Here is a 24,629-nt window from a genome sequence, read left to right as displayed (position 1 = left end):
ATGCAGTCTAATGGTGTGGAGATCTTCCAGTCAGTGGTGACAGGCCCAGCTCTGACAGCACAGTGTGACAGCACCGTGTAGCATATGGAGCCCTTTAGAGATCAATGCATGTAAACTGTAAGGCGACCCCCGTATCTGTAGTCATTCTAAATATTTCTGTTTAACAAGCAAACACTTGATTAGAAAACTAAGTGATGCAAGTGCAGACTTAGCTAGCGGCCTGTGAAAGTCACAGTTCAGTCAGGCAGCTCAGACATTTGGCACTCAGGACTTTGGCTTTACAGCTTTGGGTGATGGGAACAAACCACAGTGCAGTCCTCCATCCAACCTAACCCAGCTCTCATCATAGCACAACATGTGGAAGAGGGAGGCCACTCAGACAGGAGAGAAATGCCATCAGCATAGATGACTTTGTGGTGTTACTTTTGTAATGTTCACACAAATACAAATAAGCAAACGGTGCATTTTGTAGCAGCCTTGAAATATATAAATATATATAAATAAATATAAATAAATATAAATATATATAAATATAAATAAATATAAATATAAATATAAATATAAATATATATATAAATATAAATACATATAAATATATATAAATATATATAAATAAAAATATAAATATATATACAGTTTATATTACTGGGAAAGGGGATTTCTGTTTAAATCCAGCTCCAGCAGGCTTTGGCAGCACGGCCGGTGATGTGTGCGTGCGTGCGTTTATGTGACCATTGACTGAGCATGTGCGAGGCAGCAGAGAGATCATCGCTGCCACGACTCTGGGCTGTCCTGTAAATCTTCTACTTGCTGGGATATTCGTTGTAGTTCAGGCATGGAAGAGCGGAAACCTCTGGGTTCAGGCGCAGTCCGTGGAGCGGAGCGACTTTGGAGACTTTACACATGCTCCTCATCAGCGGCGGGCGGGGAGACTTTAAAGTTGGACCCTTTTCATTTACAGTAGTGACGCAGGTGAAATGCTATTCTGTAGTGAACTCTTGATATTTTTGGAACATCTCGAGTGGTCTCACAACAGATAAGAAGAGGACAAACTCACTCCGGGACACTGTGACCATTCCCACTGTAACAAATGGCAGATGGATATGAGCAGGCCAGCTCATCAGAATTTATTAAGGGTAAGTTTAACATCAGTGCTGGGATGTAATACTGCATAATGGTTTTCTATAAGAAACTACAGCCTGCAATATTTCCATGTGTGTGACTGAGAGCGCGCGTGGACATAAATACACAGCACTGACCTGCTCGTTCATTTTGGCTCATTTGTTCTTTCAAACAAAGCTAAACCAGTATGATTCAGTGTGAGCTACACTGACCACGATGGTCTCCATCATGGGGACACTAACCAAATAAGAGACGAGGACATTTCTGATTATTTTGGAGCTTCTTCATCAGCACTGTGCATTGTTGTGGAGAACAATAACTCTTGACAGGACTGTGGGGGCAGCTGGTCGGCCTTTGGCCTGGAGGATGCTGGATCGTTTTCAGCTGTGTCTGCTATAATTAACATGATATAAACTGTAACAGCTGTGCATTAAGACGGTAAAAAGAATCCTGGTAAAGTGAGTCCATGCAGGTGCAGGTCAGCTTCACAGCCTTTACACAGCAGCTCGTTTCCAGGAATAAGTTTTTCTCTTTTCAGCTATCACTGCAGAACTTTCCAGTTTTACTGAAGCTGCTTCACTCATGAGTACATGTAAAACTACATGTAGCTGAAAGGTTCAAACTTACAGGCTAACAGTTGGCAGGTTGTAGCCCAGTGTCCCACAACTCATTCACTCATAGAGTCAAATAATACAGTTTAGTTAAAGCAAAGAATTACAAAGTTTATTACGTTTATGAAGCCACGACCCATCGTTCTCTAATCTGGTAAAAAGAAGCATTTCAGTAGTGCGAGGATTAAGTTTGGCTAAATCAGGTTAAGTAACCAGCACCAGTGTGTCATGTAAGGACGGAGATTTGGGTCCTGCCTTGGTTTCAGCAGCAGTTAATGAGGGGAACTGATCCTGTGCTGTAACCGAGACACCAAAAATACCTGGATACAGTCAGCAGCTCGGTGTGATCGGGACAAGAGAGCGTTATCGCCCTGTATCTGAAGCCAGGACTGTCTGTGAGGCTGAATGTAACCTGTGTGTGTGTGTGTGTGTGTGTGTGTGTGTGCACCACAGACCGCCTGTACTTTGCCACTCTGCGGGTCAAACCTAAGAATACAGCCAACACACACTTCTTCAGCACGGATGAGGAGCTCATATATGAAAGGTAAGCTGTGATCTAGTCTGATCCCCAATTCTGACGTACCGCCGTCTGACATCCATTTAAAGTGAGTCCGGATGTTATCATTCACATGCTGATATTATAGTTGGTGTTGTTCTTGGTTTAGCTGAATGTTCATTTAACAAAATACTTTCTGTACCATGTAAAAGTAAACTCATGACTTTCTATAACAGCAACAAGCATAAAACATTCAAAGTGACTCAAACTCTGATGGCTTCATGTCATCTGTCCAGTAGATCTGCAGAGATCTGCAGAGATCTGGTCTCTGTGGCTGAGAGGCTACAAGTGCCTGAAGGAGATCTCCAGCTTCTTCAGTGCTTCGGGGTGTCTCGTACTGTTGTGCAGTAAAACGTGTAGTGTGTGAAGCTTCCTCATGATTCTGCTAACCAGCTGTAGCTGATTATGTCAGCCGAGCTGGTCTGAGAGACACGTGGAGCTGAAGGTTCAGTGAATCCTGCAGATTCACTCAACAAACACACGAATGGCTGAAAAGTGAGAAACGCTGCGATGTCATTGCCACTGAAAGTCTCCATGGTAACAGTCTGCTCCTGCTCACTGCCAGCACACGCTCCTACAAATCATTTCTTTCTGATGCCTCTTTTGTAACAGATGAACTTTGTTTGTTTTTGTTGTTTCGTGTCCTTTAGAAATTCCTTTGACCTCATTAATATCCCACCTGTTCATTTCAGAGAGACACGCCTTTTGACAGTCATGGTCCTGTCCTTCCTTGACTTCTCATCACTGGTCTCTGATTACCATTATACTGTTAGAGGAAGTCCACTGCTCCACCCGGAGGGATGGTGTCCTGGTTCAAACTGTGGTCTTTCTAGTTGGAGTTCACACGTTTTCCCTGGTTCACAGTCCAAAGACATGCATGTTCATTCACGTTAGCTTAACTGGTGATTTAGTTTAGTCCAGTTTTATTTGTATAACATCAGTTACATCCAGGCCCTTTGTAGGTAAACAACCTACAATATTAGAGAGAAAACTCTAATTGGACGATTCCCAACGAGCAGGGCCGGGAGCAGTGGGACGGTAAAACTTCTAATAGGTGGGGAGACCCTGAAAGAACTTCCTTACAGTGCCGCCATGCCGCCTGGATGTGAGCAGGAAGCTGCTTCCTGTCAGGACAGCTGCTCTGGCCACCACGAAGACTATCAGAACCTGGCCTGATGAAGCCTTACAGCAGCTGCAGGACTGTCTCCACACCACCAGGACATTCCTGAACATCCAGACCTGGAGGTGTACTGTGTCACCTGGTCTATCCCAACCACAAGCCCTGGATGACCGGGGACGTCCACCGGCTGCCTTCAGAGCGAGTGACGGTGCAACGAGGCATCTGAAAGGCCAAATCACAGTACAGGTGGAAGATCACCTGGACAGCAACAACAGCAGGCAGGTGTGTCAGGAGGGCAGCACATCACCGAGTACAGGAGCAGTCACAGAGCTGATGCTTCACTAGCAGAGCAGTTGAATCACTCCTTGTTTTGAAGTGCAGTCACCAGAGGCACGTATCAATAAGTCCATCCTCACTGTGGAGGAGTGTGACATGAGACACGCCGTCAACCCTCCAACAGGAACAGCTCATACGTCAGTGAAGACATGAAGTCCACATACTTGTGGAGAATTTCATCCAACCCTGTGTTGTCATGTTGATACATTTGCACTGTTTCTCCCATGAAAATGTCTGTTGATGTATCACCAGTGTGACTGATGTCATAAACCAATCATCTGGTCCTGGCCTACTCTGTGGTCATAACCCCTGACTGAGCACGCACGAGTTATGGTTCCTTAAATGATCTGCATTTATTTTAGGATATAAAATAGTTTTAATTATACAGCCTTTATACACCGATGAGAGACAGATCAGAGGTGAAACAGCCTTGGAAAAATGTTCCATCTATGCGTTTATATGTGCCCTGCAAATTGCACCTTCATACTGTGGATGTTCTGCTGTGGAGCTGCAGGCCACCACAGTACACAGGGCTGGGTGGAAACTGGTTTCCAGCATTTCCTGACCTCTCAGGACTTTTTAGGAACTCTAAGGCTACGTTCACTCTGCAGGTCTTGATGCTCAATTCAGATTTTTTTGATCAAATCTGATTTTTTTGTCTGCTCGTTCACACTACAAATAAAATGTGACAGCAAACGCGCTCTAGTGTGAACGCTCAAAGCGGCCGCATGCGCAAAAGAAGACGTCACACACAACGCGCTCTGTTTAGACCCAGAGCAACAGTATTGTTTGACTGATGGTCTTAATATAAAGACTTCAGACTTCACGTTTCCCAATTTTTGCTTTAAGTTATTTTGTTATTTCCATAATAATGTAAATAACCTAATAATAATCCTTATTGCTGTTTTAGAGGAGCGCTGCTTCAAAGGATAGTTGCAGATTTCTGTCAGAATCTGCAGATTATACAGTACAAATAAAATGTTCACGTTTCTCCAACGTTGTCTTCCCAACAGTTTCACTGGATGGAAGCGTTCACGATGTCTTCTCCGGCGCTGATAATTGGCGTCCGTCTTGTGTCAGTGACGTAAAAGACGGATTTAATGTGACATGACCATCAAACAGCAGCTTTCTAAAACATCAGATATGTATCAGATTCAGCACCACATACGAAAGTGACCCAGATCGGATTTGAAAATATCAGATTTGTGCCGTTCACACTGTCACACCATGATCGGATAGATGGTGACAGAGGGTCAGAAAATCTGATTTGATGCGCTTTCGCTTGCAGTGTGAACGTAGCCTGAGTTCCTGATGCTCAACTCTGAGCATCAGTATCATGGGATATATCACAGTTTCAGTGTGTCTGTCACAGAGCGGGTGTTTGAGCTGTGATTAACCGGGGAGGTGGTCTGTGAGTAAACCTGAGATGGCTTTTGTCACAGTGGAGTGAGCCGTGTGGAGGAAATAAAGGAGGATCCAATTGCAGGCAGTCGTGAAGGTGGTTTATTGAACACAGAGCACAGGGAAAAAATGGCAAACGAAGATTAAACTAAACTATACTGGGAATAACTAAACTAGTAAACACAAAGCAGAACACGAGCATGAAGGAGGGTGGGCAGAACACACGGGTGAAACATGGCAGATACACAGACGGACCGGCAACGACAGAAGACACAACTTAAATACACTCAGAGAAACATTTTATTATAACCAGATGAACAATGTCACCGACTTCACCTGTCAGTGGGTTTAGTTTTGTGGCTGATTTGTGTTGTTGTTGTAATTGTTGAAAGCTCCTCCATCTCTCGCTGTGTGTTGCAGTTTTTATGCAGACTTTGGGCCCCTCAACCTGGCCATGCTGTACAGATACTGCTGGAAACTCAACAGGAAGCTGAAGGTAATGCAGATGAAGGTCTTCAGACTCAGGGCTTTGTTTGCTGTATAGACATCATTTAGAAAACGTGTTACGCTCTTATTTTGAAAGGTCTTTGCTCTGATGGTGTGTGCACTCCTCTGACAGTAGACTCTTAATTTGAAAGGTCTTTGCTCTGATGTTGTGTGTGCACTCCTCTGACAGTAGACTCTTATTTTGAAAGGTCTTTGCTCTGATGGTGTGTGTGCACTCCTCTGACAGTAGACTCTTATTTTGAAAGGCCTTTGCTCTGATGGTGTGTGTGCACTCCTCTGACAGTAGACGCTTATTTTGAAAGGTCTTTGCTGTGATGGTGTGTGTGCACTCCTCTGACAGTAGACTCTTAATTTGAAAGGTCTTTGCTCTCATGTTGTGTGTGCACTCCTCTGACAGTAGACTCTTATTTTGAAAGGTCTTTGCTCTGATGGTGTGTGTGCACTCCTCTGACAGTAGACTCTTATTTTGAAAGGTCCTTGCTCTGATGGTGTGTGTGCACTCCTCTGACAGTAGACTCTTATTTTGAAAGGTCTTTGCTCTGATGGTGTGTGTGCACTCCTCTGACAGTAGACTCTTACTTTGAAAGGTCTTTGCTCTGATGGTGTGTGTGCACTCCTCTGACAGTAGACTCTTATTTTGAAAGGTCTTTGCTCTGATGGTGTGTGTGCACTCCTCTGACAGTAGACGCTTATTTTAAATGTATTAATGCACATGTGCTGTTTCACTGAATATTGATTATCATTATTGGTTTATAGTCTTTCACAATGTCTAGAAAGAGACTGGTTCACTACACCAGCTACGACCAGAAGAAGAGAGCCAATGCTGCTGTTCTCATTGGTGCCTATGCTGTAAATATCCTTTCATTTGTCCATCACACCATCTGATTGCCCGTCTGTCTGTCCATTATTAGTGATGTAGTTTAACTCTGCCCTGTAGGTGATGTATTTGAAGAGAAGCCCAGAAGATGCCTACAGGACTCTGATAGCAGGAAACAACACAGGCTACATGCCGTTTAGGTACAGGCTGCTGCTTTCTACGAGACAGCACTGCATGCTGGGCTGTTGTCATTACATTTACTGAGACACTATCCTTCTGTCTGTTACATCCAGCTTAGCTTAGCTTAGCATAAAGACTGCAAGCAGGGGTAACAAGAAGAAACTCCACCTAGCTGGAAATTATTTGGCGACCATGAAGGTTCCAGGAGGTCAGGAAACCTCATCAAACCCACACTTTTAAGTTTGGGATGGGAACATTTTCCTGTATTATTGTAGGGTTTTTACTGCTGTTGTGATTTGGCACTATATAAATAAAACTGAATTCAGAGATTTGAATCAATTGTTAACAGTTTATGAGCTCTTAGTGAGCTTTAGCGGTGCCAGTGGGTTGATTTCATTCATCTAGACTGAGCTAACATTCCCCCCCAGTCCCAGTCCTGAGCTCAGCTGAATAGCTGCTGCTTAGTTTTTACACTCTTAGTGATGCTTTGTGTTTATTTACAGTGCAAACAAGCCTGAGACCACATGTGATCAGATATGATCTGAACCCTGATAACTACTAGCGATGGGTAGATGAGGCCTCGTGAAGCATTTCATTCTCCAAACTGTATCGATACTGCGTCGACACAGTGTTGCTGTTTTACTCCATACTGACACCTGCTGGATCTTAAATATCATTGCAGGCAACTTACTTGAGACTCACAACAGACACTGATTCAATGACCTAGTCATACTTGTATACACTGTAAGGTATTGTACTTTCCATGGAATAATTTTATATATTTTACATTGCAAATATTTTAGACATCTTTAAAATATATTGTGAATGACATGAAGTGAAAATTAAAATGAAAGTATTGTGAATGTAATATTACCCATTTAAATGTAATTGACCCAGAGTTTATTATAAATTTCTATTCAGAAAAGGATATATTTGTTAAAGGATCCTCTGATCTTGGAATGTTTCTCTCCGACACTCTCCACAATACTAAGGGGTTTGCACTCCTTTATAATAAAATTCACAACAGCCTGGTCCAGAACAGTCTTCCCAGATGCTTGATTTCAAAATAATAAAACACATATTAATTTAAAAAAATGATGATAAAGTTGTTCAGTGTCAATATAGGCCGACCTGTGTTCATTCTCAGTGTGTTTGTCTCCTCATTTTCATGTTTGGCTCTGTAATGCTTAAACACTGAGGTGCTTTTGTTTGTGTAAGAAAGCTCCGCAGAACAGATGCGACATTCAACCTGCATAAAATGAAATAAATAATTTACACTGCAAGTCACATTGCTGCTTTTCCTATTCTGATAGATTACACTGAAACAAAGACAGACAAACTATTCCCTTATTTGCAGTTAAAAGATCAAAATGATCCCACACAGCAGAAGCATTTCTTTTTCTTTCGAGCTCCATTTTGTTATGGAGAGATGTGTATTATTATTTGTTGTAGAGAGATGTGTATTTTTTTTTTATCTTTGCAAGAGTAATTTTGTGGGTTTTTTTTTTTTTTTTTGCTGACGACTCGTTCCGTTGGCAGATGCGGTACCTTTTAAACACAGTTTGGCGCGTTGGCAATGAGCGATACAGCAGCTGTATCGATCACGTGACTTTTTCTTAAAGCGACGCACCGATACAGGCTTCGCTCTGTGAGCTTGATAGATGCGTCGGTGCGTTAGTGTTGCTGGACCCATCACTAATAACTACTATTACTGTATTCCTCTCACTGTGTGTGTGTGTCTGTGTGTGTGTGTCTGTGTGTGTGTGTGTGTGTGTGTCTGTGTGTGTGTGTGTGTCTGCCACAGAGACGCAGCAGTTGGAGAGTGCTCTTTTAACCTCACCTTCCTAAACTGCTTACAAGGAATCCACAAGGTAGCAACAACGTCTAAAACAGATGATTTTAGTAAAATTAAAATGACACTTATTAACTTCATTTTGGTCATTTTAACCTCATTTTAACTTAAAAATCCCAGTTTGAGCCACATTTGACATTGTTCTCCTCTTATTCTGTAACAACAGTAATTGAATTCAGTTTTATTCATAGCACTAATTCTAAGCAACAGTTACTTCAAGGTACTTTAACTTATAAGGTAAAGACCCTACAGCACTGCACTAGAAGTATACACTTGGCAACAGTGGGAAGGAAAAACTCCCTTCCAACAGGACGAAACCTCCAACAGAACCAGGTTTAAGGAGGCAGCAATTCACTGTGACAGGTGAGGGGTGAGAGAAGAGAGCAGAGAGAACTACAAAGGAGTTTAATAATTACTAATGATGAAATACTTCAGTGATGTACAAACACACAGGAATTGAAAACAAACGACTAAAGAAGAAATAGTCAGTGCATCAACGTGTCTTTTAGACCCCATTCCTACAAAACTGCTCAAAGAAGTCCTGCCATTAATTAATTCTTCGATCTTAAATATGATCAACCTATCTCTAATAATCAGCTATGTACCACAGGCCTTCAAGCTGGCTGTAGTTAAACCTTTACTCAAAAAGCATCTCTAGACCCAGGAGTCTTAGCTAATTATAGGCCAATCTCCAACCTTCCTTTATATCAAACATCCTTGAAAGAGTAGTTGTCAAACAGCTAACAGATCATCTGCAGAGGAATGGTTTATTTGAAGAGTTTCAGTCAGGTTTCAGAGCTCATCACAGCACAGAAACAGCTTTAGTGAAGGTTACAAATGATCTTCTTATGGCCTCTGACAGTGGACTCATCTCTGTGCTTGTCCTGCTAGACCTCAGTGCAGCGTTCGATACTGTCGACCATAATATCCTATTAGAGCGATTAGAACATGCTGTAGGTATTACAGGTACTGTGCTGCAGTGGTTTGTATCATATCTATCTAATAGACTCCAATTTGTGCATGTAAATGGAGAGTCCTCTTCACACACTGAGGTTAATTATGGAGTTCCACAGGGTTCAGTGCTAGGACCAATTCTGTTTACATTATACATGCTTCCCTTAGGCAGCATCATTAGAAGACATAGCATACATTTACACTGCTATGCAGATGACACCCAGCTCTATCTGTCCATGAAGCCAGATCAAAATCCTGCTCCTCAGATACAAGGTCTTAAATAATCAGGCCCCATCTAACAGACCTCTCTGCACTGAATCATCCTTGTTATTAATCTCTGGCTGTCCTCACAGTGTGTCTTTGGTCCTGTCTCCGTCCCCTCAGCCTCTCAGCAGTCAGATTGCCGCCCCTCCCTGAGCCTGGTTCCGGTGAACATGTGTTTCTGTTAAAAACGAGTTTTTCCTCCCCACTGTCACCAGTGTGCCTGCTCGTAGGGGTGGTCTGATTGTGTTTCCTCTGTATAACTGTAGGGTCTTTACCGTACAATATTAACTGCCTGAGGTGACCTTTGTTGTGATTTGGTGCTAAAAAAACTGAACTGAATCTGTGAAACCACTGCACATCACTATAACACTAAACATTTCAGCCCTTTGGGGGGAGTTGTGCTTTTGTTGTGAAAATCTGTTCCTGCTCTTTTCCTCTGCAGGCATTACAACATGGTTTCCTGGATTTTGAAAGGTTCAGTGCAGAAGAATATGAACATTATGAGGTAACAGACTGCAGAGTGCTGACTGTGCTACAGGTCGATATCAATGAAAACAGGACCAGGATACAGTAAGAAATAAGTAACGTACGCTTGTTATTCATCCAGTTTATTTGCAGTGCTGTTAGTAACACAGTCAGGGCCAACCAAGGGCTCGTACGATGTCCAGGCCTGCCTTGGTGCACGCTGTACTTCCTCAGTTTCTCAGTTAGATTGATCCATAACTCACCCGTCCAAGTGATAGACAGTCAGTGAAGTAAAGGTCAGCTCACCTGTGTCCACTGCAACAAAACTGATTTCCAATGAAAGATAAAAGACCGTATGTGTTCATTACTGCAGTGGTGGTATAATTAAGGTGTTCTGGATCCATGTTTTTAACTGATATGTCGCTAACCTCTATCACAGTCTTTCTTTCCTTTCTTTTTGTGCTTTTAGCGAGTTGAAAATGGAGATATGAACTGGATCGTTCCGGGAAAGGTTCTGGCGTTCAGTAGCCCTCATTCTCGTGGTAAGATAGAAGATGGTGAGTCAGAATCTCTAAGCTAAAAGCTAAAAGCATGCCTCCAAACCAACATCAGTGCTCACGTTGCTTGGCCTGACAGAAGGCCTGTGCAGCCCCTCAGTGCCTGCACGTCCTGAAACAGCTGAGAAGAGCTAACCTTACCCTGCTGTCTTCTGATGGCGTGTATTGTTTCCTGCTTAGTGCTGTCATGTTGTTACGGCTGGATTAGACGAGCCTGAGCCCTGCAGTGGCTCGGGGTTTCCCATGATGCACTCATGCTTCTTCATCACTCAGCTCTTTTTACTTCCTGTGTAGTTACACCACTTTGCACGTAGTTATTATTCCCCTCTGGCTCTCCAGTCCGTCTCTTGTCCCGTTGTCCTCCCCTCACCCCGACCACATGCGGCAGATTGCTCCCCCTCCCTCAGCCTGGTTCTTGTTAAAGGGAGTTTTTCTTTCGCGCTGTCAGCAGGTGCTTGGGGCCGTTCGATCGTTGAGTTTTCTCTGTATTTAACGTCTTTACCTTACAATATAAATCAGTTGACACTACGTCATTGAATCTTATTTTACGTTTGCATTAAGAGACAGGACTTGCATTAAAAACAGACCCTCGCTGATTGAAACGTACGACGTAACTCAGTTGTTGTTGATTCTGTCTCCAGGTTATCCCCTCCACACACCCGAGGCATACTTCTCATACTTTTGCCAAAATGACGTAACGACCGTGGTTCGTCTGAACAGGAAGTTGTATGATGGCAGGCGGTTTGAGGATGCAGGATTTGAGCACCACGACCTCTTCTTCCTTGATGGGACCACGCCCTCTGACCTCATCGTCAGACGCTTTCTGCATGTGTGTGAAAGCACAGACGGGGCAGTGGCAGTGCACTGTAAAGGTAGGACTGCAAGTGTTTATGTATGTTTAATTGATGTCATTTATTTCTTTTATCTTAACTTTGTCTCTTTAAACACTCCATCCATTTACAGCTGGATTAGGCCGCACGGGCACTCTGATTGGCTGCTACCTGATGAAGCACTTCCGGTTTACTGCAGCCGAGACGATTGCTTGGATCAGAGTCTGCAGACCTGGATCTATCATCGGTCCACAGCAAAACTTCTTAGAAGAGTGAGTTTGTGCCTCAGCTGTGACGCTCAAACCAAACGCTCCAATTTCCGTGACTCCAAAGGTATCAGTCGGAGACAATCATTAAGCTTTAGTGCCGTTCATGAAAGTACAGGAGTAATGCTTTCCAGATGATGTGCACACAGACACGTCTGCAACACTTCATTGGGATAATGTCACAAAACACAAGCAGACGGCAACTTCACCTCCAAGGTGCACGGAGAAAGATCTGACGAGGTGAAGACTCCAGTCACAGAGTATTAGGGAACCATAACGTGTTAGTGGCCTTCATCAGGGTCATTGCGTTTATCTGTGAAGGTGTGATTGGTCCACTTTTTCTGTTTCCAGTCTTTTTTATTTAAACACAAGCTGTTTGACATTTTGCAATGACCCAAAAGGCGTTGGTCACTGAGTACAGCTGTTCTCTAATACTTCGAGTGTCGCTGGAGTCTTCACACGAAGCACAAGTAGATCAGGAAGTAGATCAGGAAGTAGATCAGGAAGTAGATCAGGAAGTAGATCAGGAAGGGTTTGAGGCGTCACCTTGGCCTTCAACGTCGGCAGATCTCAATCTCATCGAGCATCTGTGAGATGTGCTGGACAAACAAGGCCCGTCTGTGCTTAGGCTGTGGCATCTATTGCTGTTACCACACAAGATGTTTCTCCATGCTGAGGTCATGGTTGGAGCACGCTGGAAATGTAGTAAAAGTTAGAAGAGAAGCAAAAGGTGGAGGTCAGGGTGGGGCATTCCCCAGGGTGCCCATGTGCAGCTGGTGGTGACTGCAGCAGTGGGAAACTGGTGGATGATGAATCAAATCGAATTAAAAAAAGCCTGAAACTGTGTTACTGCTGCAGACTGCAGTCAGCTGGTTTCTCTCCTCAGCTCTGGACGCACACTTCCTCCTTACGCCACAGTAGTGCTCTGTTGCTAATGGCTACTAGCTTTGTGTGTCTACTTACACGCTAAACCAGGATGTTGAATGTTATACCTGCTAAACATGATATCACAGTTAGTTTGTGGCGTGTGTTTGATGTTTGTGTGCAGGAAGCAGCACAGTTTGTGGGTTCAGGGTGACGTGCATCGGTCTAAACAGAAGCTGGTCCAACAGAGACGGAGTCGGCAGCAGCAGCTGCAGCAACAGCAGCTTCACCACTCTGACTCTGTGCAGGGAGGCAAACAGGAGGCAGTGTCCTCGCTGCTTTCCAGCATGGATGACCTGTCAATCAACACCGTGCTCTGCAAGTCATATAGCTTGGATGAGGTCAGCGGTGTGACTTCATAGCACCTTTTTTTAATGGTTACTGCAGAATTCAAACAGGCTACTGAGTTCTGATCACAATGTTGTGTTTTCATGCTGCTAATTGTGTCTTTCTTTCTGTGTCTGTGCAGAATAACTGCAAAGAAGTCAGTCTGACACAGGGAGACGAACTGAGAGCACTGAAGGGAAAACGCCCACCGAGATCAGCGTCATCCTGCTCAAGGTACCAATATCTGTAATTTAATTAATGATAAATGGTTATTGTGGTCAGTGCAAGAGACACGTTGAGAATTAGCTCAAAACAAAGTTTCTATTAACAAGGAGATATAATAGACACCAACATGTTTTTGTGGATGTCAGAAAGTACATAAGTGACTGTTGTCGAATGCTTTGTTTGCACGCTGTCTAACAGACAGACTGGACTGCATGAAATCCTGCTGTGTTCTCATCTGTGCAGCGTAAATGTTGTGTATAACCTGCTCGAGCTCATGCATCCTTTTTTGTTCTTCGGTTAAACTGAAACCTAAATGCAACAAGAGAAGTTGTTGTCTTTGGATACTTTAGTTAATCATGAGTGAGATTAAGGTTGTGGAGGTTGTCAGAGTATTCCTTCTACTGCCTGACAGTGTCCTCAGTTGGAGTCAGCAGGCCTCCATCTTTACTGGACACCGTGTTGGTAGAGCACCACTTCCCCCTCCTGACGGTTTGCCAGAATCGCTCCTCCTACGCCCAAGTTTTTGCTGCAGCCGCGGCCTGAGCTGCGTTTCGATTGGCCTGCCCGCTGCCTCTGCTCTCCACCCGTGGCTGCCGCCAGACAAACAATCAGTAGATAATACCTCTGCTCACTACAGTTTTTGTTTTGGTCCCTGAATCCACGGCCCAAATATAGCAGATATATAAGATGCTGCCATAGTTCAAGAAACATTTGATAAAAAGTAAATAGTTACAAATCGGGGATATGGGAGCTGCGGCAAAAAGAAACCAAAGGACGACCACGAACCAAACTCACAACGTGCTTCTCCTGTAAACTAACATCACTAAACTGCTAACCTGACACAACCAAGAACTGGGCTTCCACGGAGGTTAACTCGAGGTACCTCCCACACGTCGAAGCGTATTTGTCTCTTGTCTCTTGTACAGAGTGTGTGTGCAGATGTTGATTCCTGCAGTGAGCGTAGAAATCATCAGAAGGATTTTTGGAGAAGTTGTTCGTTGTGCTTGTTTTTGTGAAGGATCAAGTTTAGTATTTGCTCTTGGATCACACACACACACAAATATGAGGTGTTCTTGTTTTCTGTGTCAGGTTAAACCTGTCCAAGACTTCACACTGCTCCATCCTCCCTCCCCCGAAGCCCTCCAAAGTCCACCTCACCCCCTCTTCTACTAAAAAGCTGAGACGAAGTTCCTCTACCACCACTGCTCCGCAGATCAGGAGGTTGGTGTCTGTGCTTTTGTTCCTTACTAGAAGCACATTATAATAAAACCAATATAAAATGTGATGTGCTGATGTCTCCACAGTCCCTTCAGCCTCACTGTGTTCAGCACCAGGCCAGCACTGATTCACTGACTTCACACTTGGGACGTTCTGGTCATGAATCAGCCCAGCTGATGATGGACTCGCTGGAAACTGGATCAGCTCTCTTGCACCTTTAATAGGCTGTAAATCCTTTTTTAGCCCCAATAACTACTTTTGGTTTTGACAGAGCCAACAGTTTGTCACCACTTTAACTGGTCACGTGGTCCATTCTGTGATAACAGGGCCGACACCATAAATCATCACGTCTCTTGGGTATAGCAGGCAGGTAACTGTAAAAAACTGCTGCTGCATTATATGTATATATACACACATATGAGGCTTTAAAACCAAGTTAACGCTGAAAGTACGAACATCACTAATGTTACAAAACTTTGCCGACATGTGGCCAACAGTATTGTTTTATTGTTCTTCGTTATTAAACATTCGCACATAAATAAGTGACGTCATATTCAGTACTTACTTTTGACAGTTCACTCTTCGGCCGCTCCCTTCTGCCGTATTTTGTGGCAAAATTATCCACACCCACCGCCGCGCTATGATTTGTGGGATATATGGGACCACGAAGCGTGCACCGGACCACGCTTGATATTTGGGGAAATCGACGGCACATTTGGAGTATGCATTTGAAGTACACTTCGGATTGTGACAGCCGTTGTTGCGTGGCGGTGAGGTAATCGCACTTAAAATGCGTACTTCAGGCGTGAAGACACGTGTGGACATGTGCTTGCACGGTAGTGCATGAGGAGGGACGGATTTTATGTTTTACCTCTCCAGACACCTTTCTTTTGCAACGTTATGGGTTGTACGAACACTGTGCTATGTTTGTAAACACTATGTTTGTTAAGCTGCAGCCGTTCAACCGGGCTTATATGGTTGACGAAGAGAAGGTGTATTAAAGGAAACACTGTGGAATTCCCAATGCCAGTGTGAGCACTGCTATCAGTGAGCTTAACGACAGCCGTTAGCATCATTTCAGTGTTTCAGTCATAAAAACACTTCCTGTCTCTGTGGTGGTTACACTGACATCGTGCAGTTTGTGCTTTGACCTCCAGAGGGCGACAAATCAGCACAGACAGAGAGCTCCATTCAAACTTTGCTGCCATCAGTAATAATTCTTCAAATATAATCATCAGTGTTTGAGCAGCTATGATATCAGGGACAATCGAGACATGTGTGACAATACAGAACATGTCACATGACAAACCTTAAACATCATGTGATCCACTCTCAGTCTGCACTTTCATTCATGACTTCAACAGGTTGAAATGAGCTTTGAAGAAACATCAGTTCAGTGGTGAAATATTCAAACGCTGCAGGAAGAAGAACAACAAAGTGATGACAGATGTTTGTGCTTCAAACTGGAAAACCAGCAGAAATAAATCACAGCCTGCCAGAGGTTTAGGAGTTTCTGAGGGGAACTGGAACGCAGCATAGTGTTTCAAAGCCCCTGATTGTCCTCAAACGCCTCATTAGGCTGAAAGTTTACTTTCACTTCTTGAACTTCGTGGAGTGGCGCTTGTTGTTGGTGTGTGAAGAAACTGTAAGTTTGCTTTGTTTCCTCCTTTAACAGTTTGTCTTTAGGAACTTTACTGTTTGTTCAGCTCATGTTCGATTTCTTCACACAACAAACTGTGTGTGTTTGTATTTCCGGTCTCTCCATTAAAGTCAGTGTGTAATGTTTTCCTGGCTAACATCAGCTGTGTGCAGCTTAGTTCAGCACAAATCTGCCGCTCCATAGTTCACGGTAACGGACTCACAGCTGGACCAACGAGGCCGAGTGTGTCCGCCACTCTGAGCTACGTTCGTGTTTGTGTACTTGTAGTTTGTACTTTGTGTGTTCACTCAGAGCCCACAGAGGACGCAGCGTACGTGATGACGTCAGCCCTTTACCTCCTTTACTGACACTGTAATTAATATTTACACACCGCACGAGACACCTGACAGCATGTTAACACTAAGCTAAAGCTAAGCTAACGCTAAGCTAGCCAAGAACCCAGAGTGACGTTAAAGCTGAGTAAACACTGACCCCAGACCAGCACCGTGATAAAGTGAGCTGCTGCTGCTGAACCTGAACAGGTAACAAAGTGATGAGCAGTCAGGCTGCAGGTTTCTACCTGTTCATGTTTCTACAGTAGAATCACTTTGAAGTGTCTTTGTGCTGTTTCATCTTTGATTTGTGTTCATAAACACTCAGAGAAAGATCACGTGACCTCATCAGGATCTGTGTTGGTGTGTGGGGCTGTACCTCAGCTTTAGATTATGGTGATTATGAGACAGTGTTTCAGCTCATTTTACACAGTAACATGAAAGTACTGTTATGAGGAGTAATGAAGTAACATACTCCATTACTTTTAATTAAAGTGTTCTGTGTAATATGTGTAATAATGACTTTTTTGAGTAACTTCATCTCTGTCAATAACAACATTCATACGTGGAATAAAAACACATCAGTGGATCATTGCTGGAGCTGCCTGGACTTCAGTCTTCAGGATCTCAACCAACAGCATCAACATGCTGCTCCAGATGTTTGTGCTCCAGATGTTTGTGCTCCAGATGTTTGTGCTCCAGATGTCTGTGCTCCAGATGTTTGTGCTCCAGATGTTTGTGCTCCAGATGTTTGTGCTCCACATGTCTGTGCTTCAGATGTTTGTGCTCCACATGTTTGTGCTCCAGATGTTTGTGCTCCAGATGTCTGTGCTCCAGATGTTTGTGCTCCACATGTTTGTGCTCCACATGTTTGTGCTCCACATGTTTGTGCTCCAGATGTTTGTGCTCCACATGTTTGTGCTCCACATGTCTGTGCTTCAGATGTTTGTGCTCCACATGTTTGTGCTCCAGATGTTTGTGCTCCACATGTCTGTGCTCCACATGTTTGTGCTCCACATGTTTGTGCTCCACATGTCTGTGCTCCAGATGTCTGTGCTCCAGATGTTTGTGCTCCACATGTCTGTGCTCCACATGTTTGTGCTCCACATGTTTGTGCTCCAGATGTTTGTGCTCCTGGTGATCAGACTCACAGTTTCATCCTTGAAATAAGTGTTTATATTGTTGTTATATTGTTGACCCACCATTGATCATGTGTCTCATCACATGATCAATGGTGGGTCAGCGACATGCTTTCTTTCCGTCTCAGGTTTAAATATCTGGGACTCTCCACCGTTTGGTTTTAAAACTGAAGAAGCTTCTCGGATGAAACGTCTTCCAGAAACTTAAAGAAGTCTCTATTTTCTTTCTAAGCTCCTTAGATCACATGACCTGGATGACTGAACCTACAGACATATTGACCTGGTTTCTAGGTTACATGACAGGTCAGAGGTCAGCGACTGTAACTCAGTTACTCCTGTTAATGTGAACTCACTGAGTGTTTGTGGTTTACCTCTCAGACTGACTGAAGATGATGATGGAGGAAGAGGAGGACAGAGCAGAGTCTGCAGGGTCCAGCTGTCCGTCTGTGAGGAGTGACCGGTCCAAATATCCAAATCCATTCTTCAGTGCTGAACCTGGACCAACGAGGTCAGAGAGCTGAACTCACTGAGTTACAGAAATAATTCTGCACTGACATTATAATCAGTGTTGATTCTGGTTGATTGTCTGACTGTGTTTGTGAGCTGAGAGGAAATGAAAATGAATTTGTAACAAAAATCAGTTTTGTCCAGTTTTCCTGTAAAAAGCTGAACTCTAATCTAAGAGGACTGTTACTGACAGGAAACAGCTGCATTATCTGCAGTCTGTGTGATCACAGCTGCTTCAATCATGTTTGTGTCTGCAGAGGTCAGAGGTCAGAGTCTGCAGGGTCCAGCTGTCCGTCTGTGAGGAGTGACGTGTCCAAAGAACATCCTCCAGGCTTCAGTGCTGAACCTGGACCAATGAGGTCAGAGAGCTGTGATGACTCCTTTACATGTTTGTGTTTCCTGGATAAATATGACCTGAAACATCCTCAGATTGTTACAAAGATTCATTAAAAAGAAAACAATGAAAGAGAAAAGATCCAAATGTTAGACTTGGTCATTTGCTGTTTGAGGACAGTGATGCTCATATCTGTGGGGAAAGTGTGACCTGAGTGGGTTCATGTTTGTCTTTAAAGAACAGAGCTGCTCTGATTCTCTTTGTGTCTGATCTGTTAAACAGTCTGAGAGGTCACACAGAGACCCAGCAGCTAAAGCCTGGATCATACTGGCTGCTGTTAATGAGACTCCATCAGGGCAACACTGAACCACAGTGGTGTTCATGGAAATCAATCAATAAATTCAACTTTACACTGTATTACCAAAGTACTGACTCGTCTGCCTTCACACACATGTAAACTTGAGTGACATCATATTCTGAGTCCACAGCATTCAATATGATGTCAGCCAAGAGTTCAACATATAACAGCTTAAACTGTTCTAAAAAGGTTTTTTCACAGGTTTAAAAGTGTTTACGGGAATTTTTAACAGTTCTTTCAGAAGCACATACGTGAGGTTAGACACAGGAAGCAGCAACACTGACTGAACACAGCTTTTAGAGGCTAAATTCACATTTTAATAATGAAAGTGGCTTCGTGTGTGTGTGTGTGTGTCCATGGTTCCTCCACAGAGTGGACCAGCAGAGCTCAGAGGTTCCCAGTGGTCAGTCTGCCCAGCAGCATCAAACACAGCTGGACTCCATGTTTATGGTCTGTACATGTACAACAACTACTTTATTATTAATATTAATAAGAATACATTTATTTATAGGTCCCTTTCAGAACACCAAGGACTCTGTGGACTAAATGACCAAAAGAAACAAACTTTGAAATCAGACGGTGCAAATGTGATCACAGGGAAACGTTTTAAACATCGAGGCTTTAAACAAAAACCAAAGTGAAACAGTTTGTAGTCGAGATCAGTGGGAATGAAGCTGAATAACTGTTTCTTCAATAACTTTGAGAAATAAATGACAAATATGATGGAAATTAGGAGCATTAGCACTTACTAATGATGTGAGTCGACACTCTGCTGTATTGAGACGACCACATTAGGTGGTCCTCAACTGTAATGGAAACCAATGGCTCCAGTCGATCTGAGCAGCTACTAATAGAAACGGGGCCATAGATGTGTTTGTGCTTAATAACAGTGAATCACAGGATTTTTACATTACAGTTAAAATCTCATGTTGTTTGTTAAAGTGTGCAGTTCAGGGTGTGTTACTAAAACTGTTGTTTGCTCACTTTCCAAAGACCCAGCCCCCATAAAAAGCAGCCAAACAGCTCTAAGAGTTACACACACACGCATATCTATCAAGTTTACTCTGGTCTAATATACTTGGATTTAGCTTGAAGAATGTTCCTGTACGAGGACTGAAAATGATTTAAAAAGCAGCCAATGTCCAAAGAACAACTTTGACACACCTTCATAAAGCCTGCAGAGCAAAAGAAAAACTAGCTGAAAGTCTGGCTGCTCTTATGAAAAGTACAGAGAAATTATGGGTCGTTCAACACTTGTGCACAATATAAGAGTTTAAATAAATCTAAAGAGTAACTCAAAATCCTACAATCATACTGAGAAAATCATCTACAGCTAACTATCCAAGTGGATTTGTTTAAGACAGCTCCATCTGCTGGTGGCCCTCTGCAGGTGCATGAAAGGGGCGTGTTTATAGTGAAAGTAGTAGAGAAAGTAAACCCCATGGGAAGGAGGGAGGACTCTCAGCAGCTTCCAGCTCATATTCAGACATTTGACTTCTCACTGAAAGCAGCTAGTTTGAGTGTCTGTACCTTAATTAGAAGAGATAACATGGCCATAGTAATTAGAGTTGATTGGGCAATGCTGTCCTTGTAATGTACTTTATGATTTTTATACATCTGTTTGTGGACAAGTCCCAGTTTTTCTGTAGAGCCTCTCAAGTTGGTGACAGCAGTCAAAGTTCACGTGTAAACCAGAGCAACAAATCAGGTCCAAATGTGTTGTTCACAGTGAGTGGGATCATCAGTATGTTGCTATGTTAACATCCTGCAGCAGGATGTGTTTGGTCAGCTGGTTCACATTTCCTCAGGACCTTCTTGATGTGATGTTCTTCTGCTTCCCTGGCTGCTGTGTCTGTGGGGATGGCGTTTGTTCTGTGTTGTAGCGTCCTGATGACGCCCAGTTTGTGCTCCAGTGGATGATGAGAGTCAAACCTTAAATACTGATCTGTATGCGTAAACAGAGTGAACCTTTAAGACCAGTTATCTGTATGATCAACTCTGTCACCTATAACATCTTCAAGTTTCTGGCTTTGATCATCAAGCTGTTGATAGTTCAGCTCTGAACACCAGTGAAATGTTTCTCCCACTGAAATCGCTGCATTCATATGAACAGAATCAACGTTTTGGGACCGTGGAGTTGTGGAGAATGTCTCAGTTAATCAGATAAAGTCAAACTTATAATTGGTGAAGAGCTCGTGGATGATATGCCCCTTGATCGTAAAGAAGTGGATGTTGTGTAGACTGAAGTTCAGAGTGGTGGTTCATTCATAAAGTATTCTGTTCCAGCTGCTGGAGGACAACATCATCACTTTTGTGAAGAACGAGCTGAAGAAGATCCAGAAGGCTCTGAATCCAAATAAGCCCCAGTGCTTGGAGTTTCAGAGGGAGGATGATGAGCAGAGGAGCAGCAGAGAGGCATTTGTGAAGATCGCAGTGGACTTCCTGAGGAGAATGAAGCAGGAGGAGCTGGCTGACCGTCTGCAGAGACGTAAGAGGATTTCTTACTTAAGGTTTTAAGCTGTTAGATAAATGAGACACTCATGACACCAGTGTGTTAAGTCATTTTTCAGTGGGTCAGAAAATGTCATCAGCGTTTTGTAAAATATATTTGTTGAAGTTGTATTTTTATTATTATTATTCAGAAGTTCAAGCTGCAGTTTGTCCCCGTAACCTTAAATCTGCTCTGAAGAAGAAGTTCCAGTGTGTGTTTGAGGGCATCGCTAAAGCAGGAAACCCAACCCTTCTGAATCAGATCTACACAGAGCTCTACATCACAGAGGGAGGGACTGCAGAGGTCAATGATGAACATGAGGTCAGACAGATTGAAACAGCATCCAGGAAACCAGACAGACCAGAAACAACAATCAGACAAGAAGACATCTTTAAACTCCCACCTGGAAGAGATGAACCAATCAGAACAGTGCTGACAAAGGGAGTGGCTGGCATTGGGAAAACAGTCTTAACACAGAAATACACCCTGGACTGGGCTGAAGACAAAGCCAACCAGGACTTCCAGTTCATGTTTCCATTCACTTTCAGAGAGCTGAATGTGCTGAAAGAGGAAAAGTTCAGCTTGGTGGGACTTGTTCATCACTTCTTTACTGAAACCAAAGAAGCAGGAATCTGCAGCTTTGAAGACTTCCAGGTTGTGTTCATCTTTGATGGTCTGGATGAGTGTCGACTTCCTCTGGACTTCCACAAAACTACAATCCTAACTGACCCTAGAAAGTCCACCTCAGTGGATGTGCTGCTGACAAACCTCATCAGGGGGAAACTGCTTCCCTCTGCTCACCTCTGGATAACCACACGACCTGCAGCAGCCAATCAGATCCCTCCTGACTGTGTTGGCATGGTGACAGAGGTCAGAGGGTTCACTGACCCACAGAAGGAGGAGTACTTCATGAAGAGATTCAAAGATGAGGAGCAGGCCAGCAGGATCATCTCCCACATCAAGACATCACGAAGCCTCCACATCATGTGCCACATCCCAGTCTTCTGCTGGATCACTGCTACAGTTCTGGAGGATGTGCTGGAAACCAGAGAGGGAGGACAGCTGCCCAAGACCCTGACTGAGATGTACATCCACTTCCTGGTGGTTCAGGCCAAAGTGAAGAAGGTCAAGTATGATGGAGGAGCTGAGACAGATCCACACTGGAGTCCAGAGAGCAGGAAGATGATGGAGTCTCTGGGAAAACTGGCTTTTGATCAGCTGCAGAAAGGAAACCTGATCTTCTATGAATCAGACCTGACAGAGTGTGGCATCGATATCAGAGCAGCCTCAGTGTACTCAGGAGTGTTCACACAGATCTTTAAAGAGGAGAGAGGACTGTACCAGGACAAGGTGTTCTGCTTCATCCATCTGAGTGTTCAGGAGTTTCTGGCTGCTCTTCATGTCCATCTGACCTTCATCAACTCTGGACTCAATCTGATGGAAGAACAACAAACAACCTCCACATGGTCTAAATTATTTAACAAACTAAAACTCCAATCACTTCACCAGACTGCTGTGAAGAAGGCCTTACAGAGTCCAAATGGACACCTGGACTTGTTCCTCCGCTTCCTCCTGGGTCTTTCACTGCAGACCAATCAGACTCTCCTACGAGGTCTGCTGACACAGACAGGAAGTAGCTCACAGACCAATCAGGAAACAGTCAAGTATATCAAGAAGAAGCTCAGTGATAATCTGTCTGCAGAGAAAAGCATCAATCTGTTTCACTGTCTGAACGAACTGAATGATCGTTCTCTAGTGGAGCAGATCCAACAGTCCCTGAGATCAGGACTTCTCTCCACAGATGAACTGTCTCCTGCTCAGTGGTCAGCTCTGGTCTTCATCTTACTGTCATCAGAAAAAGATCTGGATGTGTTTGACCTGCAGAAATACTCTGCTTCAGAGGAGGCTCTTCTGAGGCTGCTGCCAGTGGTCAAAGCCTCCAACAAAGCTCTGTGAGTAAACATGTGATCAGGCTTTTATTTATAACATAAACAGTGTAATGTGTGATGGACCCTTAAAAACTTAAACATATTTTTTTACATGATCATCAGCACTAAATACAGTATATTATAGTTAATGTTTGATAGCAGCAGTAAATGTCAGTGTCTTAAACATATCTGGGTGTCAGCTTTTATCAAAGTCATGTCCAGAATCATCCTGTAAGTAAAATTTATTTATACAGCACCTTTCACAGGTCAAAAACCACAAAGTGCTTTACAATAGAAACAGGCAATAAAAAACACAGAAGATAAAAACATTAAACAGCAAACACTGAACATCATACAGCCTAAAACTAGTTAAAGGCCACTCTGAATACTAGAGTCTGAATAAATGAGTTAGTGGGACCAGTAAAAGCCTTTGACTGGAAGATCTCAGATGTGAGAAGAGCTGTAGGATTGTAGAAAGTCAGAAATATAGACTGGGACTAAAAGTAAGGACTAAATCTTTAAATAACACCTAAAATGAACTGGTTACCAGTGTGAAGAGATTAAACTGGAGTAATGTCCAGTCTATTTCATGTGCTTGTTAAAAGCCTTGCAGCATGATTCTGTACTGACTGAAGACGTTCAAAGACTGTGATGGACCCATAGGTGATCAACTCCCTCATTCCTCCTCTGGTCTTATTGCTCTGCATCAGTGCACTGCTCAGCTGAAGATGAGTTCACTTCTATATGTTACAATCTGCCTCACCAGTACAGTTCCAAGGATCTGCAGCTGCTGAATCAATTATATTCCTCGTGTTTCTTCTGGTTTCCTGTTGTTAGATCTGCATGCTTGATTGTTTTTCAATCTCTCCTATGTCGTGCACTTTGATTTCCGACTGTACACAGTCTGTGAACCATGACAATTTGTGACAGAATGCAATGATCAGTGAGGACCCGGAGGACACTGACATTTACACTGTGCAGAATGAGACTTGAGACTTTATCTCACTGCTTTGTGGACGACTGATGGAAGGACTAATCACTATATCTGCTTTAATTGAAATAATTTCCATGAAAATTTCACTGGTTCAGTCTCCCAGAATCTCTCAATCATATCTTGACCTTTTCCTAGAGTAACTAACCCTCACTCACCAGGATATGAGCCAGCCTTCCCTCTCATTTCTACATGCTTACAGTCTTGCCTATCACCTGTTCACAGAATGAGTCATCACTTGTTTTTGTTTAGCATTTAATGAGCAAGTTCCAGGTCTTTATATTTACACAGGGAACATTTTTAAACTAAAACGTTTTTTAGCCATAAATAGTAATGCACACTGGCATTTGTCTTTCTTTCAAAGGTTCAACACAAGAA

At 43.3% G+C, this 24,629-nt stretch overlaps 2 protein-coding genes across 14 annotated transcripts in view; both read left to right on the top strand.

Annotated features, from left to right (window-relative positions):
• The first annotated feature begins 820 nt into the window (after positions 1-820).
• LOC146498566 (dual specificity protein phosphatase CDC14AB-like) lies at positions 821-14,883 on the top strand. Of its 2 annotated transcripts, none has more exons than XM_085140053.1 (14): positions 821-1,136; positions 2,187-2,277; positions 5,567-5,642; positions 6,410-6,502; positions 6,591-6,670; positions 8,455-8,521; positions 10,163-10,225; positions 10,655-10,742; positions 11,384-11,614; positions 11,706-11,844; positions 12,887-13,103; positions 13,232-13,323; positions 14,404-14,535; positions 14,619-14,883. In XM_085140053.1, the coding sequence occupies exons 1-14, from the start codon at positions 1,091-1,093 to the stop codon at positions 14,665-14,667; spliced, it is 1,464 nt and encodes a 487-aa protein (XP_084996179.1). In that variant the 5' UTR covers positions 821-1,090; the 3' UTR covers positions 14,668-14,883. The 2 variants fall into 2 exon arrangements, with proteins under 2 accessions (XP_084996179.1, XP_084996181.1); XM_085140055.1 differs by having other exon boundaries at positions 823-1,136; positions 10,655-10,727.
• LOC146498565 (protein NLRC3-like) overlaps positions 13,232-24,629 on the top strand; it is a 28,557-nt gene continuing 17,159 nt past the window's right edge. For 3 of the 12 annotated variants that reach the window (XR_014870537.1, XM_085139941.1, XM_085139942.1), the window contains exons 1-5: positions 17,703-18,150; positions 18,407-18,508; positions 19,213-19,291; positions 21,128-21,329; positions 21,484-23,284. Coding sequence is in view for 11 of the 12 variants with exons in the window: in XM_085139941.1 (XP_084996067.1) it covers positions 18,032-18,150; positions 18,407-18,508; positions 19,213-19,291; positions 21,128-21,329; positions 21,484-23,284 (2,303 nt within the window). In the remaining variant the exon portion in view is untranslated. Of the gene's footprint in view, positions 13,324-16,070; positions 16,178-16,597; positions 16,714-17,694; positions 18,151-18,406; positions 18,509-19,212; positions 19,292-21,127; positions 21,330-21,483; positions 23,285-24,629 lie in introns of those variants that run through there. The other 9 variants (XM_085139937.1, XM_085139935.1, XM_085139936.1 and 6 more) reach the window with 9 other exon arrangements.

Source organism: Neolamprologus multifasciatus, chromosome 18 (assembly GCF_963576455.1).
Source record: "Neolamprologus multifasciatus chromosome 18, fNeoMul1.2, whole genome shotgun sequence".
Classification (NCBI taxonomy): domain Eukaryota; kingdom Metazoa; phylum Chordata; class Actinopteri; order Cichliformes; family Cichlidae; genus Neolamprologus; species Neolamprologus multifasciatus.
Note: the sequence above shows the minus strand (reverse complement) of the source record. Positions and strands in the feature narration are given on the sequence as shown.